This window comes from Octodon degus, unplaced genomic scaffold, assembly GCF_000260255.1.
Source record: "Octodon degus isolate 3935 unplaced genomic scaffold, OctDeg1.0 scaffold00050, whole genome shotgun sequence".
NCBI classification, from domain to species: domain Eukaryota; kingdom Metazoa; phylum Chordata; class Mammalia; order Rodentia; family Octodontidae; genus Octodon; species Octodon degus.
Window position 1 is genome coordinate 9,782,068 of NW_004524626.1, and position 12,168 is coordinate 9,794,235.

General features: G+C 55.4%; 1 protein-coding gene across 1 annotated transcript in view; it reads left to right on the forward strand.

Moving 5' to 3' along the window:
• The first annotated feature begins 380 nt into the window (after positions 1-380).
• Positions 381-12,168, forward strand: part of LOC101570141 (long-chain-fatty-acid--CoA ligase ACSBG2-like) — a 13,164-nt gene continuing 1,376 nt past the window's right edge. Inside the window, exons 1-11 of the mRNA XM_023717162.1 lie at positions 381-430; positions 559-780; positions 1,148-1,370; positions 4,076-4,164; positions 4,611-4,731; positions 5,693-5,773; positions 5,901-6,050; positions 6,144-6,350; positions 9,482-9,663; positions 9,750-9,983; positions 11,756-11,973. Of these exons, the coding sequence (XP_023572930.1) occupies positions 710-780; positions 1,148-1,370; positions 4,076-4,164; positions 4,611-4,731; positions 5,693-5,773; positions 5,901-6,050; positions 6,144-6,350; positions 9,482-9,663; positions 9,750-9,983; positions 11,756-11,973 (1,576 nt within the window). The 5' untranslated portion in view covers positions 381-430; positions 559-709. The remainder of the gene's footprint in view (positions 431-558; positions 781-1,147; positions 1,371-4,075; positions 4,165-4,610; positions 4,732-5,692; positions 5,774-5,900; positions 6,051-6,143; positions 6,351-9,481; positions 9,664-9,749; positions 9,984-11,755; positions 11,974-12,168) is intronic.

Here is a 12,168-nt window from a genome sequence, read left to right on the forward strand (position 1 = left end):
AGTCCGTGCTGGGGGAGCAAGGCCCTGCTTGCTCCCTTCTCTTCTTCAGGCTTCTTTGTGAGAGCCGGCACTACAGCACCAACTCTGGGGTCCTGCCAGCTCCTCGCTGGGGATCTCATCTTGGAGACCACTGGCTCATGGGGGTGGGGGTGATCATCTTGGGTGGACCCCTGCTGGCCCCCCTACCAGTCCCTGCAAAGGCCAGCAAACCATCTGCTGCTGTGGTCGGGGCACCACGGAACCAAATGAGGTCACAAAGGCTGGATGTAGACAGGAACATTCTGGATGTCCAGCCTGCTTATGACAAAGAAGACAGAAACTGGAGCTGGTGACAGAGAGGGGTGGTAGTGTGGGGTGGGTGGGAAGCATCCTGGGGCCATATCTATTCCAGCTCCTCCAGACATGAGCCGGGCAGCGTGCTGGGTGGGAGGTGGGCGCTGAAGGTGCTAGGTGTTTTCACATCACTCACGTCCACCTTTGCTCATTGCCTCCTGCACTCCCCCTACCCTTCCACGCCAGCCCAGACAACCTCTGTCACCTTGGTCCTTCCTCCAACAGACTCCTGCCACCTGTCCGAGCCTTCCCTGCCCACCCCAAGACTAGGTGCGCATCCACATCCTTCCCACTGCTCACTGCCTGGACGGTTGTTAGGGTGATGCCCTGTTACCTGCAAACTGGGTGAGACGGTGAGGCAGGAGGCAAAGGCGTTATGGACACCATATCCTTGGACAGGAATCAGAACCCATCAGATGGCAGCATTCTGCACGCAGAAAACCAGAGGTTGGGCATCCTTGGTTCCCTGGTGGGTAGGAGAACCCCCAAGACTGAGGGGGAGTGGGCTCGGCTAGTGCAGGAACCATGGGGTGTCCTAGCTGTCCCTTAAGGGCAGGTCGCCCAGGAGAGGGCAGACGGGAGGGGCCGTGTCCCTCCACGTGGCCAGCATCTGGGGTCAGCCTGGGCCCTGGCGTCCCGTGGCTGAGCTCCGCTTGCTGGTGGCGCCTCTTGATCCCCTCTCTGGGGCAGTGCATCTGCCACCCGTCCCTGTTTTCCCACGCCTTCCCATCCTTCCCATCGCCACCAGGATCACCCTCTCCTCTGTGCGCCACCCCTAGTCCCCGTCGGCGCTGAGCCCCGCCCCCCACTTCAGCAGCTACTGGACCACGGAGCGAGACGGCGAGGTGCGGCTTCGGCTGGGCAGGGACACGAGTGACCAGCAGGCGCCGCTCACCGTGCACGACATGGTCATGCACTCGGCCATCAAGTACGCCAACTACATCGCGCTCGGCACCAAGCGCAGGAACCACTGGCACCTGATCACCTACGTCCAGTACTACGAGCTGTGTCGCCGCGCGGCCAAGGGCTTCCTTAAGGTACCGCGAGGGCGGCCTGCGCCTGCGCGCCTTCCCGAGTCCGCCGCCCCACCCCCTCCCCCGCGCCTGCGCACCTTGCTGGCCTGCGTCCCTGCGCCTGAGCAGCTTTCCGGTCCTCACACACACAAAAAAACCTCCCCCGAGTCACGTGCTCAAATGTGCTTATCTTTGTGCGCCTGCGCAGCATTGCTTTCTTGGGGAGCTGTGTATCCCATCTATTGTTCATGACTCCTGAGAACTAGATTTACAGGTGGTAATTATGTTCATGGGTTCGAATTCCAGCCCTACCAGGAGCCACGGGTTCTTGTATGAATTATGCTGCCTCTTTGTTGCCCAGCTTTACTATATGTAAGATGGAGATTTGCATATCAAATAAATATAATGTATAAAATGCAATCCTGACCACGGATATATATGTAAAATAAATGGTTGCTATGATATTATATATATATATATATATATATATAGTTTAAAGCATATCTAACCTATAAAATAGACCTACTATTCACATATTAATCTCATACATTTGATACTTTCATAATGTGTCTAGTATAAAATGCATTATTTTATACATCAGTTAATATAGATGTCATAAATTATATTGATAAAATCATAATATTTGCAAATAAATGTAAATATTATCAATAAACTATGCAAAAGCACTTAGCTTGAAGATTTGCAGCAGGACTCAGTGGTTGACTCACGACGAACAGCTCTACAATTTGCTTTTTTCAGAAGTTTTATCACTATGTAGTGCAGGCTGACTCGAACTCACAGCGATCCTCCTGCCTCGCGCTCCAAGTGCCAGATAACAGGCCCACGCCTCGGCGCCCGGCTTGCCTGTCATTCTTACAGTGATGGCTCCTTTTTGGCCTCCAAGGCACGGCCTTAGTGAGGTCCTCAGAACCCACACCTCTCTTTTCTCCTCTCCTATTACAGCTTCTTGAACCTCCTCTCTCTAGGATGTGGAGATGAGGCTCAGGGGCAAAGCCTTTGCTAGCATGGACAAGGGTCTGGGTTCATTCCCCAGCATTGCAAAAAACAGAAAGAAAGAAAGAAAGAAAGAAAGAAAGAAAGAAAGAAAGAAAGAAAGAAAGAAAGGAAGGAAGGAAGGAAGGAAGGAAGGAAGGAAGGAAAGAAAGGGAGGAGGGAAAGAAAGAGAAAGGCATCCATAACGACCTGGATGCATATTCACTGTTTAGCACCATGAGGACAGGAAGCTGGGACTGCTTTGTGCTAGTACTGTTCCCACGCGGGTGTTTGTAGACTGAATGCGTGTCCTGCCCCCGCCCCTGCATGCTTTTCTGTTTTGTTTTGAGGCAGGGTCTTGCTTTGCACTTCAGACTAGTCTTGAGTTCACCTTGTAGCCCAGGCTGGTCTTGGACCCCCAGTGATCCTCCTGCCTCAGCCTCCCGAGCACCGGGAGGACAGCTGTGTGCCACCACGCCCATCTGAATGCCTACTTTTTAGGTTAGTATAGAGAATAAGAGACCTCAAATGACTTACCTAGTCAGAATAAGAAACCTGGCATCCCAGCATTCAAGAGTCTGAGACAGGAGGATCATTGAAAGTCCTAGGCCAGCCTAGGCTATGTAATGAGTTCAAGGCCAGCCTGAACAGCTATGTAGAGAGCCCCTGTCTCAACAGTGACAGTAAACACTCGAGGTCTTCGGGACAGTAATATAACCCAGAGGACAGTGTGTGTGTGGGGTGGAAAACATAAAATACAGTAGGTGAGGAGAGCCTCTCTGAGAGAAGCTGACATTTCAGCAAAGACCATGTGAGGGAGAAGAGAGCCACAGGGAGATATGCAGGAAGGCGCCCCAGGCAAAGGCCCTGGGGCAGGACAGAGGACCACGATGTCACAGGAGCAGCAAGGAGCCCAAGTGGCTGAAGCCGAGGGAGAGGGGTAGAGAAACAACAGGGGAGGTAGGGAGAGGACCGGTGGCCATGCAGGGCCCTATGGGTTGCAGGGGGGCCTGGCCTTTGGGTCCAGGAAGGTGGGAACCGGAAGGGCAGAGGGCAGAGGAAGGAGGGCCGTGCTTGGTGCTGCAGCTGTGGGGACCAGGTAGGACGGACCAGGCAGGCACTGGGCTGGAGCAGGTGTGCCCTGCAGGCTGGAGAGGCACCAGGCTGCCAGCTGTGTCAGTAGCTGTCACGGAGGGAGCCAACTTGGGGTCAGCAAGGGTCCGCAGTTCCAGTGGGGTCTATTGGGTCTGAGACACCTGTTAGATGACCAAATGGCAAGGGGCAGTTGTGTCTGAGAGTCCAGAGTAGTGTGGAGAGACACCCCCAGATCCAGGTGGAGCCATTGGGCCCACCAGTGACAAGTGAGGGGCCTACACGTGCACCAAGTTGGGCTGTCAAGGTCATGTGAGCACGTAAAAGCATAGAGCACAGCTTGGGCTCCAAGGTTGCTTTCGGAGATGGCGTCTCGCCATGCAGTCCAGGCTGGCCTTGAACGTGCTGATGCTGCCCAGGCTGGCCTCAAGCTTGGGACGGTGCTCCTGCCTCAGCCTACTGAGTGCTGGGATGACGGGTGTGTACCACCACACCCGGACCAGCATTTGGTCTAGTAAAAGTGAAAGAAACATTTTAAAACACCACAGAGCAGAGGGAGGACAGGCTTCTCCTCCCAGCCTCAGGCAGGCCAGGGTGGTGGTGGCTGAGGCCCACAGGGCCTCACGAGAGTGTCCCTCCGGCAGCTGGGCCTGGAGCGCTTTTGCACCGTGGGCATCCTGGGGCTCAACTCAGAGGAGTGGGTGATCGCCAGCATCGGGGCCATCATGGCAGGGTAAGGAGAGGCTGACTGCCCATGGCGTGCCAAGGTGGGACACCTCTGGTGTGCCCCTTCTGGAGACAGTTGGGGTCTTATCGTTGATTCCAGAGCAGGGAGATGAGCTCAATGTGTTTGTCAACCCAGTCCTGAGCATGCTCAGTTCACCCTTCTAGCTAGACATTCTCTGCCCCCAGAGAACTCCTGCGCTTTCAGTGAAGCCCAGCCCCCTTTCCCTCTCCAGAAAACCCTTTACCCCCCTCAGGGTTCCCAGCACTGAGTACTCCCCCTACCAGTCCAGATCATTGAGGGAAGCCCTTCAGGCAGAAACCAGACCCTGGTATCCCTCCTGAGCTGCCCCCTCAAACAGGGCGCTGTGCATGTCAGGTTACTGGGGACTCCCAAACCTCTCAGTTCCCAGAAGCACTCGCCACAGGCCTCAAGCCCCTGGATTCTGCTTCCAGAGGCATCTTTGTCGGCATCTCAGCCAATACCTCCCTCAAAGCCTGCCAGGTCATCGCCAAGAACTCAGAGCTAAATGTGTTGGTGGTGGACAGCAGTAAACAGCTGGAAAAGATCAACCAGGTGAGCGCCTCCCAGGTCAAGGAGCCAGGGAAGGCAGAGACCACACCTGAGAGAGAGGGCAGGGCGTGGGGGCACATGCTTGTCCTCCCAGCACCAGGAAGCTGAGGCAGGAGGATCACTGAGAGTTGGATCCCAGCATGGGCTACATAGTGAGTTCAAGGCCAGCCTGGGCTACATAGTGAAAGTTTGCCTCCAAAATAAATAAATAAATAAAGAAGAAAGAAAGAAATGGTCCAAACTGTTCTTTTGTTTTGTTTTTTTGGTGGAACCGGGGATTGAACTCAGGCCCTTGCACTTGCCAGGGAAACGCTTATTCTACTGAGCCATCTCCCTGGCCCCCAACCTGTTCTAATCATATGTTTTGCTCCATTAAGAGCACTGTGATTAGAGACAGGGATTTAGCTCAGTGGTACAGCACTTGCTTGGCAGGTGTGAGGTCTTACATTCGATTCCAGACACCCTCCACAAAAAAAAAAAAAAAAAAGAAAAAAGATGAAGAGCACCATGGCGGAGCACATGTGTGATCCTTGTGTTCTAGAAGGCTGAGGCAGGAGTGTCCCAGGTTCAGCCCCAGCCTGCACAATGTAGTGACTTAGCAAGACGATATCAGGATGAAAAGTGCATGCTGGGGACGGAGCTCAGTGCACAGGTCCTGGGTTGCCACCAGTACCGCAGGGTGGGAGCAGCAGCCGGGGGTGGGAGGCTGAGGCAGGAGCCTCGCAAGCTCTGACCCGGCTCTTGCAGCTCGCCCAGGCCCCACCTCCAAATAGATGCATAAAGAACCCGTAGTGCAGCTCTGTGGTGAGTGCTGGTTTAGCAAACCCAAGGCCCCAGACTTCATCCTCAGAACTAAAAACAAAGAAACAAGATTAGAGTCCCTCCCCTGGGCACCTTGGGCAGGAGCCCAGGCAGCACCCAGCTGGGTGCCCCGGGGGTGGTGCTGAGCCTGCATGCCCTGCAGATCCAGGGCTCCCTGAAGCACCTGAAGGCAATCGTGCAGTACGAGGAGACTGTCCAGACTGCGCACCCCAACCTGTACTCAGTATGCATGCCCTTGGTGACGGCGAGGCCCCGGGGTCCCCACCAGGACCACAGTGCTGAAGGGGACTTGGGGCGGGTGGCTTCCAGGTCAGCTCTGCCCCTGCCACCCACTGCTGGCCTCTCGGCAGTGGCAAAGGTTCCTGGACCTCGGCGGAGACATCTTGGATGAGGTGCTGGACCACATCATTGACTCCCAGAAGCCGAACCAGTGCTGCGCCTTGGTTTACAGCCTGCAGAGCACGAGTTCCCCCAGAATCATAATGCTCAGCCACGACAATGTGAGCATCCCATGGGGCGGGGCGGGGGGATGGCCCCTGCTCTGGCCCCAGCTGGCAGCCTGGGGCCTGCAGGTGACAGCCAGGTGTCCGCAGATCACCTGGACCACCAGGGCCACGGTGCAGAGCCTGAATTGCAAGTGTCCACCTGTCGGGCAGGAGGTGCTGGTGAGCTACCTGCCGCTCAGCTACATGTGCTCGCAGATCCTGGACATGTGGGTGGCCGTCGCCGTGGGTGGCACGCTGTACTTCTCCCCGCAGGATGCCCAGAGACTAGGGGAGGCCCCTCACCCACCTGGCACTGTGAGTAGTAGCACCCAGGGCAAGGGGCTCAGTCCAGGACGGAGGTCCTTGCCCTGCAACCTACTGGCTATATGACCTCGGTCCTTTTCTGTCTGGGCCTCAGTTTTCCCATCTGTGAAGTAAAGCAGGAGAAGCAGATTGTGAACTGTTACCCTGGGAACAGCGCATGTGCGTGCGTACACACACACACACACACACCCCTCTGCACTCGGGAGTGACTTACACACACACCCCTCTGCACTCGGGAGTGACTTCCATTGCGGAAACATAGTCATACCTGACTGACACCTATGATCCAAAGGAAGAATTTGTTGAGTTAGGTTTTTTATTTTAATTTTTGGTTTTGCAAGACAGAGTCTGGCCTTGAACTCAAACAGTCCTCCTGCCCTAACCTCCCAAGGGCTGGGATTATGGTCGTGGCCACCGCACCCAGCACAGAGCGATTTGTGCTGGTGCACAGTGACAGTCTGTGGAGGCCCTGCCCCGCCCCGAGACAGAGCTCGGAGCTGAGGGGCCTGGTGGGGAGAGCTGCTCCCTGCATGGCGGTTAGGAAGTAGAGCCGGGCGGGTGCTGGTGCAGAGACAGAGCCTCCGGCATCCTGATGGCTGGTCAGTGGCGGCCCTGAGGCTGTCTCCTTCCACGAGCCCCACCTCTGAGCACACACCTGAGGTGAAGCTTCGGGGGATAGCTGATCCAAGCCCCTACGGACAAAGCGGGAAGTGCAGGAAACTAAGTAGAGGCCCTGAACTGGAGTGGGCCTGAGTCACACACAGGCGGAAGGTGGCCTGGGAACCGCGGTGTGGTCCTCCACACAGGTGGGGGGGGGGTGGCACCCACCTGCCATCCCAGGACTGCAGACTGGGCCAGGAGGACGGAGGGTTCCAGCCTGGCACGGGCAGCGTAGCAGTTAGGCAGATGCAATCTCTCAATAAAAAACAGCAGAAGGGCTGGGGCTGGACCTTGCTGTGAAGGCCCTGGTGCCATCTGTAGTACAGAAAGAGAAAGAAAGAAAGAAAGAAAGAAAGAAAGAAAGAAAGAAAGAAAGAAAGAAAGAAAGAAAGAGTGCAAGTGAGTGAGCCAAAAGAGAGGAAGAAATAAAAAATGAAGGGAGGAAGAGACAAAATAAAGAGAAAGAAAGAAGGAAATAGAGAAAAAAGAAGGGAAGTAAAGAGAGGAAGAGAAAGAGCAAAGAAGAAAGGAAAGAGAAAACAGGAAGGAGAGGGAAAGAAAGAAGGGAGAAAGAAAGAGAGAGAGAGAGGCTGGCGAGAGCTCAGCAGCACAAGCACCTGCCTGGCAAGCACAAGGTCCTGAGTTTAATCTCTGGTATCCCACCAAAAGAAAGACAGAAGAGAGAGAAGGGGAGAGAGAAAGGTACAAAAAGAGAGAGAAAAGAAGGTCTGAGGTGTGGCTCAGTGTGGCTGGAGTTCAAGGCTGTGTTGCTCACGGTGCAGAGCCACCCAGGCAGGGACACACACCTCAGGGTCCCACTCCCAGGAGGCCCAGCATTGGTCAGAGCCACAGAGACAGAAAGAGGACAGGCATTATGGGCTGGGTGGAGACTGGGGACAGGGTCAGCTTGGGGAGCTGGAAGGTCTTGGAGGTGGATGGGGGATGGTGCACAACCGTGGGGTGCACTTGATGCTGCTGAATTGTACCACTGGAAATGTTAAGACTCGCCAGCCAAGATGGTGCACATCTAGAGTCCCAGCTCCTGGGAAGGCTGAGGCAGGAGGATCACTTGAGCCCAGGAGTTCAGCACTACCCTGGGCAACAACAAGAACAGCAACAGAACAGGTTAACATGGTGAATTTCATTTTTCTTTTCTTCTTCTTCTTCTTTTTTTTCCTGTGTAGATTTTACCACAAAAAAAACCCCTAGTACACGAGGATACCAACCTACACAGTGAAACCACAGACATGGGGCTTACTGAGTAGAAAGCCATACATTTCCTGCCACGCAGGAGCGGCTGCAGTGAGCCCTTGCCTGGTTTGTGTGAGGCCCTGGGTTCGTTCTCCCAGTGCCGCAAAATTTTTAAAAATCCAGAATTCCACAGACATGAACACGTTGGAATTTCACATCAGTTTCACGTGCCATGATGTAGTGTTCTGACTGTTTTTTCAGCGTTGGGGATGAATCCAGGCCCTTCGCATATACTGAGCAAGTGCTCCCCAGAGCTGCGCAACACAGCCATTTTCTGTGGGTTTTTGTTTTGTTTTGTTTTGTTTTGTTTTGTTTTGTTTTGTTTTGTTTTGAGCCAAGGTTTCACTATGTGGTCCAGGTTGGCCTTGAACTCACTATGTGGCCTAGGTTGGCCTCAAACTCGCAGTGATCCTCCTGCCTCAGGCTCCCCTGGGTTGGAAGCCAGATCTGTGCTCACCACACTTGGGGGTTTTGGCATTTAATTCAAATTTTTTCCGTTTTCATTGACATAGAACAACACATCGATGGAGTACGAGGTGACTGACAGTTCCATACACAGACACAATGTATAGCAAGAAGTCAGGGCAATTTGCATTTCTGTCTCCTTAGTTTGTTAAAACCCACACACAAGTCCCTGACAGCAGGGACGCATGGGGCGCAGGCAGACTAGGGTCGAACGCCATGCTCACACTCTGTCCTTGCTTCCTGGTACTTTGCTTGGGACCACTGCAGGGTCCTTTCTGGTAACAGGAGGTTAGAACAGAGCTGCACAACCAGACTTGACTCCACAGCCCCTGCCTGCCTGGCCTCTCCCTCCTTGTGGTTTTGTCTCTGCGTCTCTCCCTCCCTCTGTGTCTCGCTCCTCTTCCTCTTCCTCCTCCTTTTTCCTCTCCTTTCCCCTCTTCTTTGCTTCCTCTGGTCTGGCTGTTCCTCCTCTTCCCTTCTCCATCCTGTTTTTCTCTCCTCACCCCTGTCCCTCTCTTCCTCCCCCATTTCCCTATCCCTTTATCTTCCCTTCTCTCCTCACCCAGAGCTGGGGTACAGGCCAAGCTGGTTACTGCTTCTTGGCCGCCCTGTGGAGTGGCTGGGGGACACCGCAGAGCCCGGGTCACCACAACCCAGCCCTGCATCTCCTGACCTGCTCCTGGTGTGGCCCCTGGGTGCAGGACCCCACACGTGTGGCCCTGGAGTGGACACTGTCTGGCCTACAGGGCTACCTGACGGACCTGCTGCGGGAGGTACAGCCCACCACATTCCCAGGCACCCCGTGGGTGTGGGACAGGATGATGGATGGCCTCAGGACCAGCCAGCTGGCGTCCACAGCGCTGCGTAGGCGCCTCGACATGTGGGCCATGGACGTGGGACTGAGTACCAACAAGAAGCGCATGTTCGGGTGAGGCGGGGCGGGTCCCGGGGTGGTGTGGTGGGGAGTGGCCAGGCCCTGTGACCAAGCCGGGCTCACCCGGTCTGCTGCTCAAGGGACCTGCATTCCTCGCTGAGCTTCCGCCTGGCCAAGAAGCTGACCTTCAGTCGTGCCCGGAAGCTGCTGGGCCTGGGCCGCTGCGAGCAGTTCCTCAGCGTGGGCACGGGGCTGTCCAGGGGCACCCTGGACTTCTTCCTCAGCCTCGACGTCCCCATCTATGAGCTCTACGGCCTGTCTGAGAGCACGGGCATCCACACACTCGCCTCGCGCCAGGACTTCCGGCTGCTGAGGTGGGCTGGCCAGGGCGGCAGGACCACAGGGGCAGCGGTACAGGGCTGGGTCCCCTGGGGCCCTCTGGCCTGGATTTGCAAACCATGATTTTATTATTATTATTATTATATTATTATTTTATGTATTTGGCACAGGGTCTGCAGGGTCTCACTGCGTAGATCAGACTCGTAGTGATTCTCCTATTTTCAGCCTCCCAAGCCCTGGGACTACAGGAGTGTGCCACCACGCCCAGTCTCAGTTGCCTTCTCAGCGCGCCCCGGGGGTGGGGCCAGCACTGCACCCTGGGGATCGAACCCCAGCCGCTGTGCTCTGCCTAAGCAGACGCTTTAGTTTGCTGAGCTATCTGGCTGGCCCTGCAAACCATGATTTTGACTGAAGGAGAATTATTTGGACACCCTGGTGTTTCTTGCAAGAACGATGGTATTAATCTATCTGCTCTTAGGTGGATGTGGTGGTGCACACCTGTAACCCAAGCACTCAGGAGGTCGAGGCAGGTACAAATACTGTAATTAAGCCCGGGGCTTAATTTGTACCTTATGCAAGCAAGCTAGGCAAGTGCTCTGTCACTGAGCTGCTCCTCCAGGCCTTTTTATTCTAGGACAGGATCTCGCTAAGTCACTTCATTGCCCAGCCTGGCTCAAACTCATGGTCTTCCTGCCTCAGCCTCCCAGATGGCCAGTATGTTTTGTAATCTCTCAAGGAGAGGGTTTGATTAGTAATTTCCAGGCAGCTCATTGGCTGGGCAGAAATCCTAATTTGCAAGCCCACTCTTGGGTGTTAATTTGCAAGGTTGTTGATTAGGGTGGGGAGGTCTGACCAGTTGTTCACACAGGCCTATGGGAACATCTAAGGCTTGACCCTGACCAGGCTGTGTGTGACCTCCAATAACCTCTCTACTGTACTTTTGGGCTAGCCCTAATCACTCACATTCTGTCATATGGGCTTGGAAGTGGCAGCCTTCTCACTGGGTCCTCATTTGTCCAGAGAGATAGCCAGAGTTCTCTGGGATGGCTAGTAAGGACACTAATCCCATCACAGGCGCCTCAACCTCCTAACCTTGTCCAGCCCTAATCCCCCTCCCAATGGCACACCTACCTTCAAGTACCACCCCATTGGAGTTAAAGACTCAGTTTACCAATCTTCCCCTTCAGAGCATAGCGTCATGCATCACGTGTGTTGGTCTGGTGCAGATTTTGTCCCTGCTTTTCTGTACTAGAGATTGAACCGAGGGGCTCCGCGCTGAGCTCCATCCCCAGCCTTTTTAAGTTTGAGAGAGGGTCTCACTAAGTTGCTAAGTTGCCCAGGCAACTTACATGGTCCAACTTACAATCCTCCTGCCTCAGCCTCCCAGGACCTGGGGGGACCTGGGATGGCAGGTGTGTACCACCACAGCCAGCTCAGGCCCAGTTTAACTCCCTCTTTGCCCCCATCTCCAAAAACCTTGGGCAAAAGCAGGACTGGTGTGTGTGTGGGGGGGTCTGGGTGTCCTGGTGGAGACCCGGCCCCAGTGGTTGTGGTGGAGAGCTGAGCCTCTGGTGTCCTGGGGCACAGGCCTGGCCCCTGCCCCTCTTTTGTCCCCTGCCTACAGGCTTTGGGCAGCAGCCGGTTCTCCCCACTGTGTCCTAGCTACCCTGTGTCACCCTGGCCCCTGGGGCTGGGTGTGCTGCTTCCCTGTCAGCCCAGTGTGTGGCTCTCACCCAGTTGGGGTTAGGGAGTCCCTGCCCCATGGAGGAGCGTGCAGCTGGGTCTAAATTCCCCCTCCATCCCCCAGCTGTGGGAAGGGGCTCCCCAGCACCCGCACCAGGGTGAAGGAGGAAGATGAGGAGGGCATCGGCAGCATTAGCCTCTGGGGCCGGCACATCTTCATGGGCTACCTCGGCGACAGTGAGAGCACCACGAAGAAGACGGACGGCCACGGCTGGCTGCACACGGGAGACCTGGGCTTCTTGGATATTGACAACTTCCTCTACATCCGGGGCAATGTCGGGGGTGAGCAAAACAGGGCCCGGGCCCACGGGGCTGCTCTGGACAGCGGTGCAAGCTGAACACAGCCCAAGACCAAGACAGGGCTGACGTCCAGCGAGGAGGAAGGGACCCCTCCATAGAGAGGAGCTCCAGCTCTCAACTCGCCCCGCCCCGCCCCGCCCCCACCCCACCCCACCCCAATCCACTCCGCACACATCC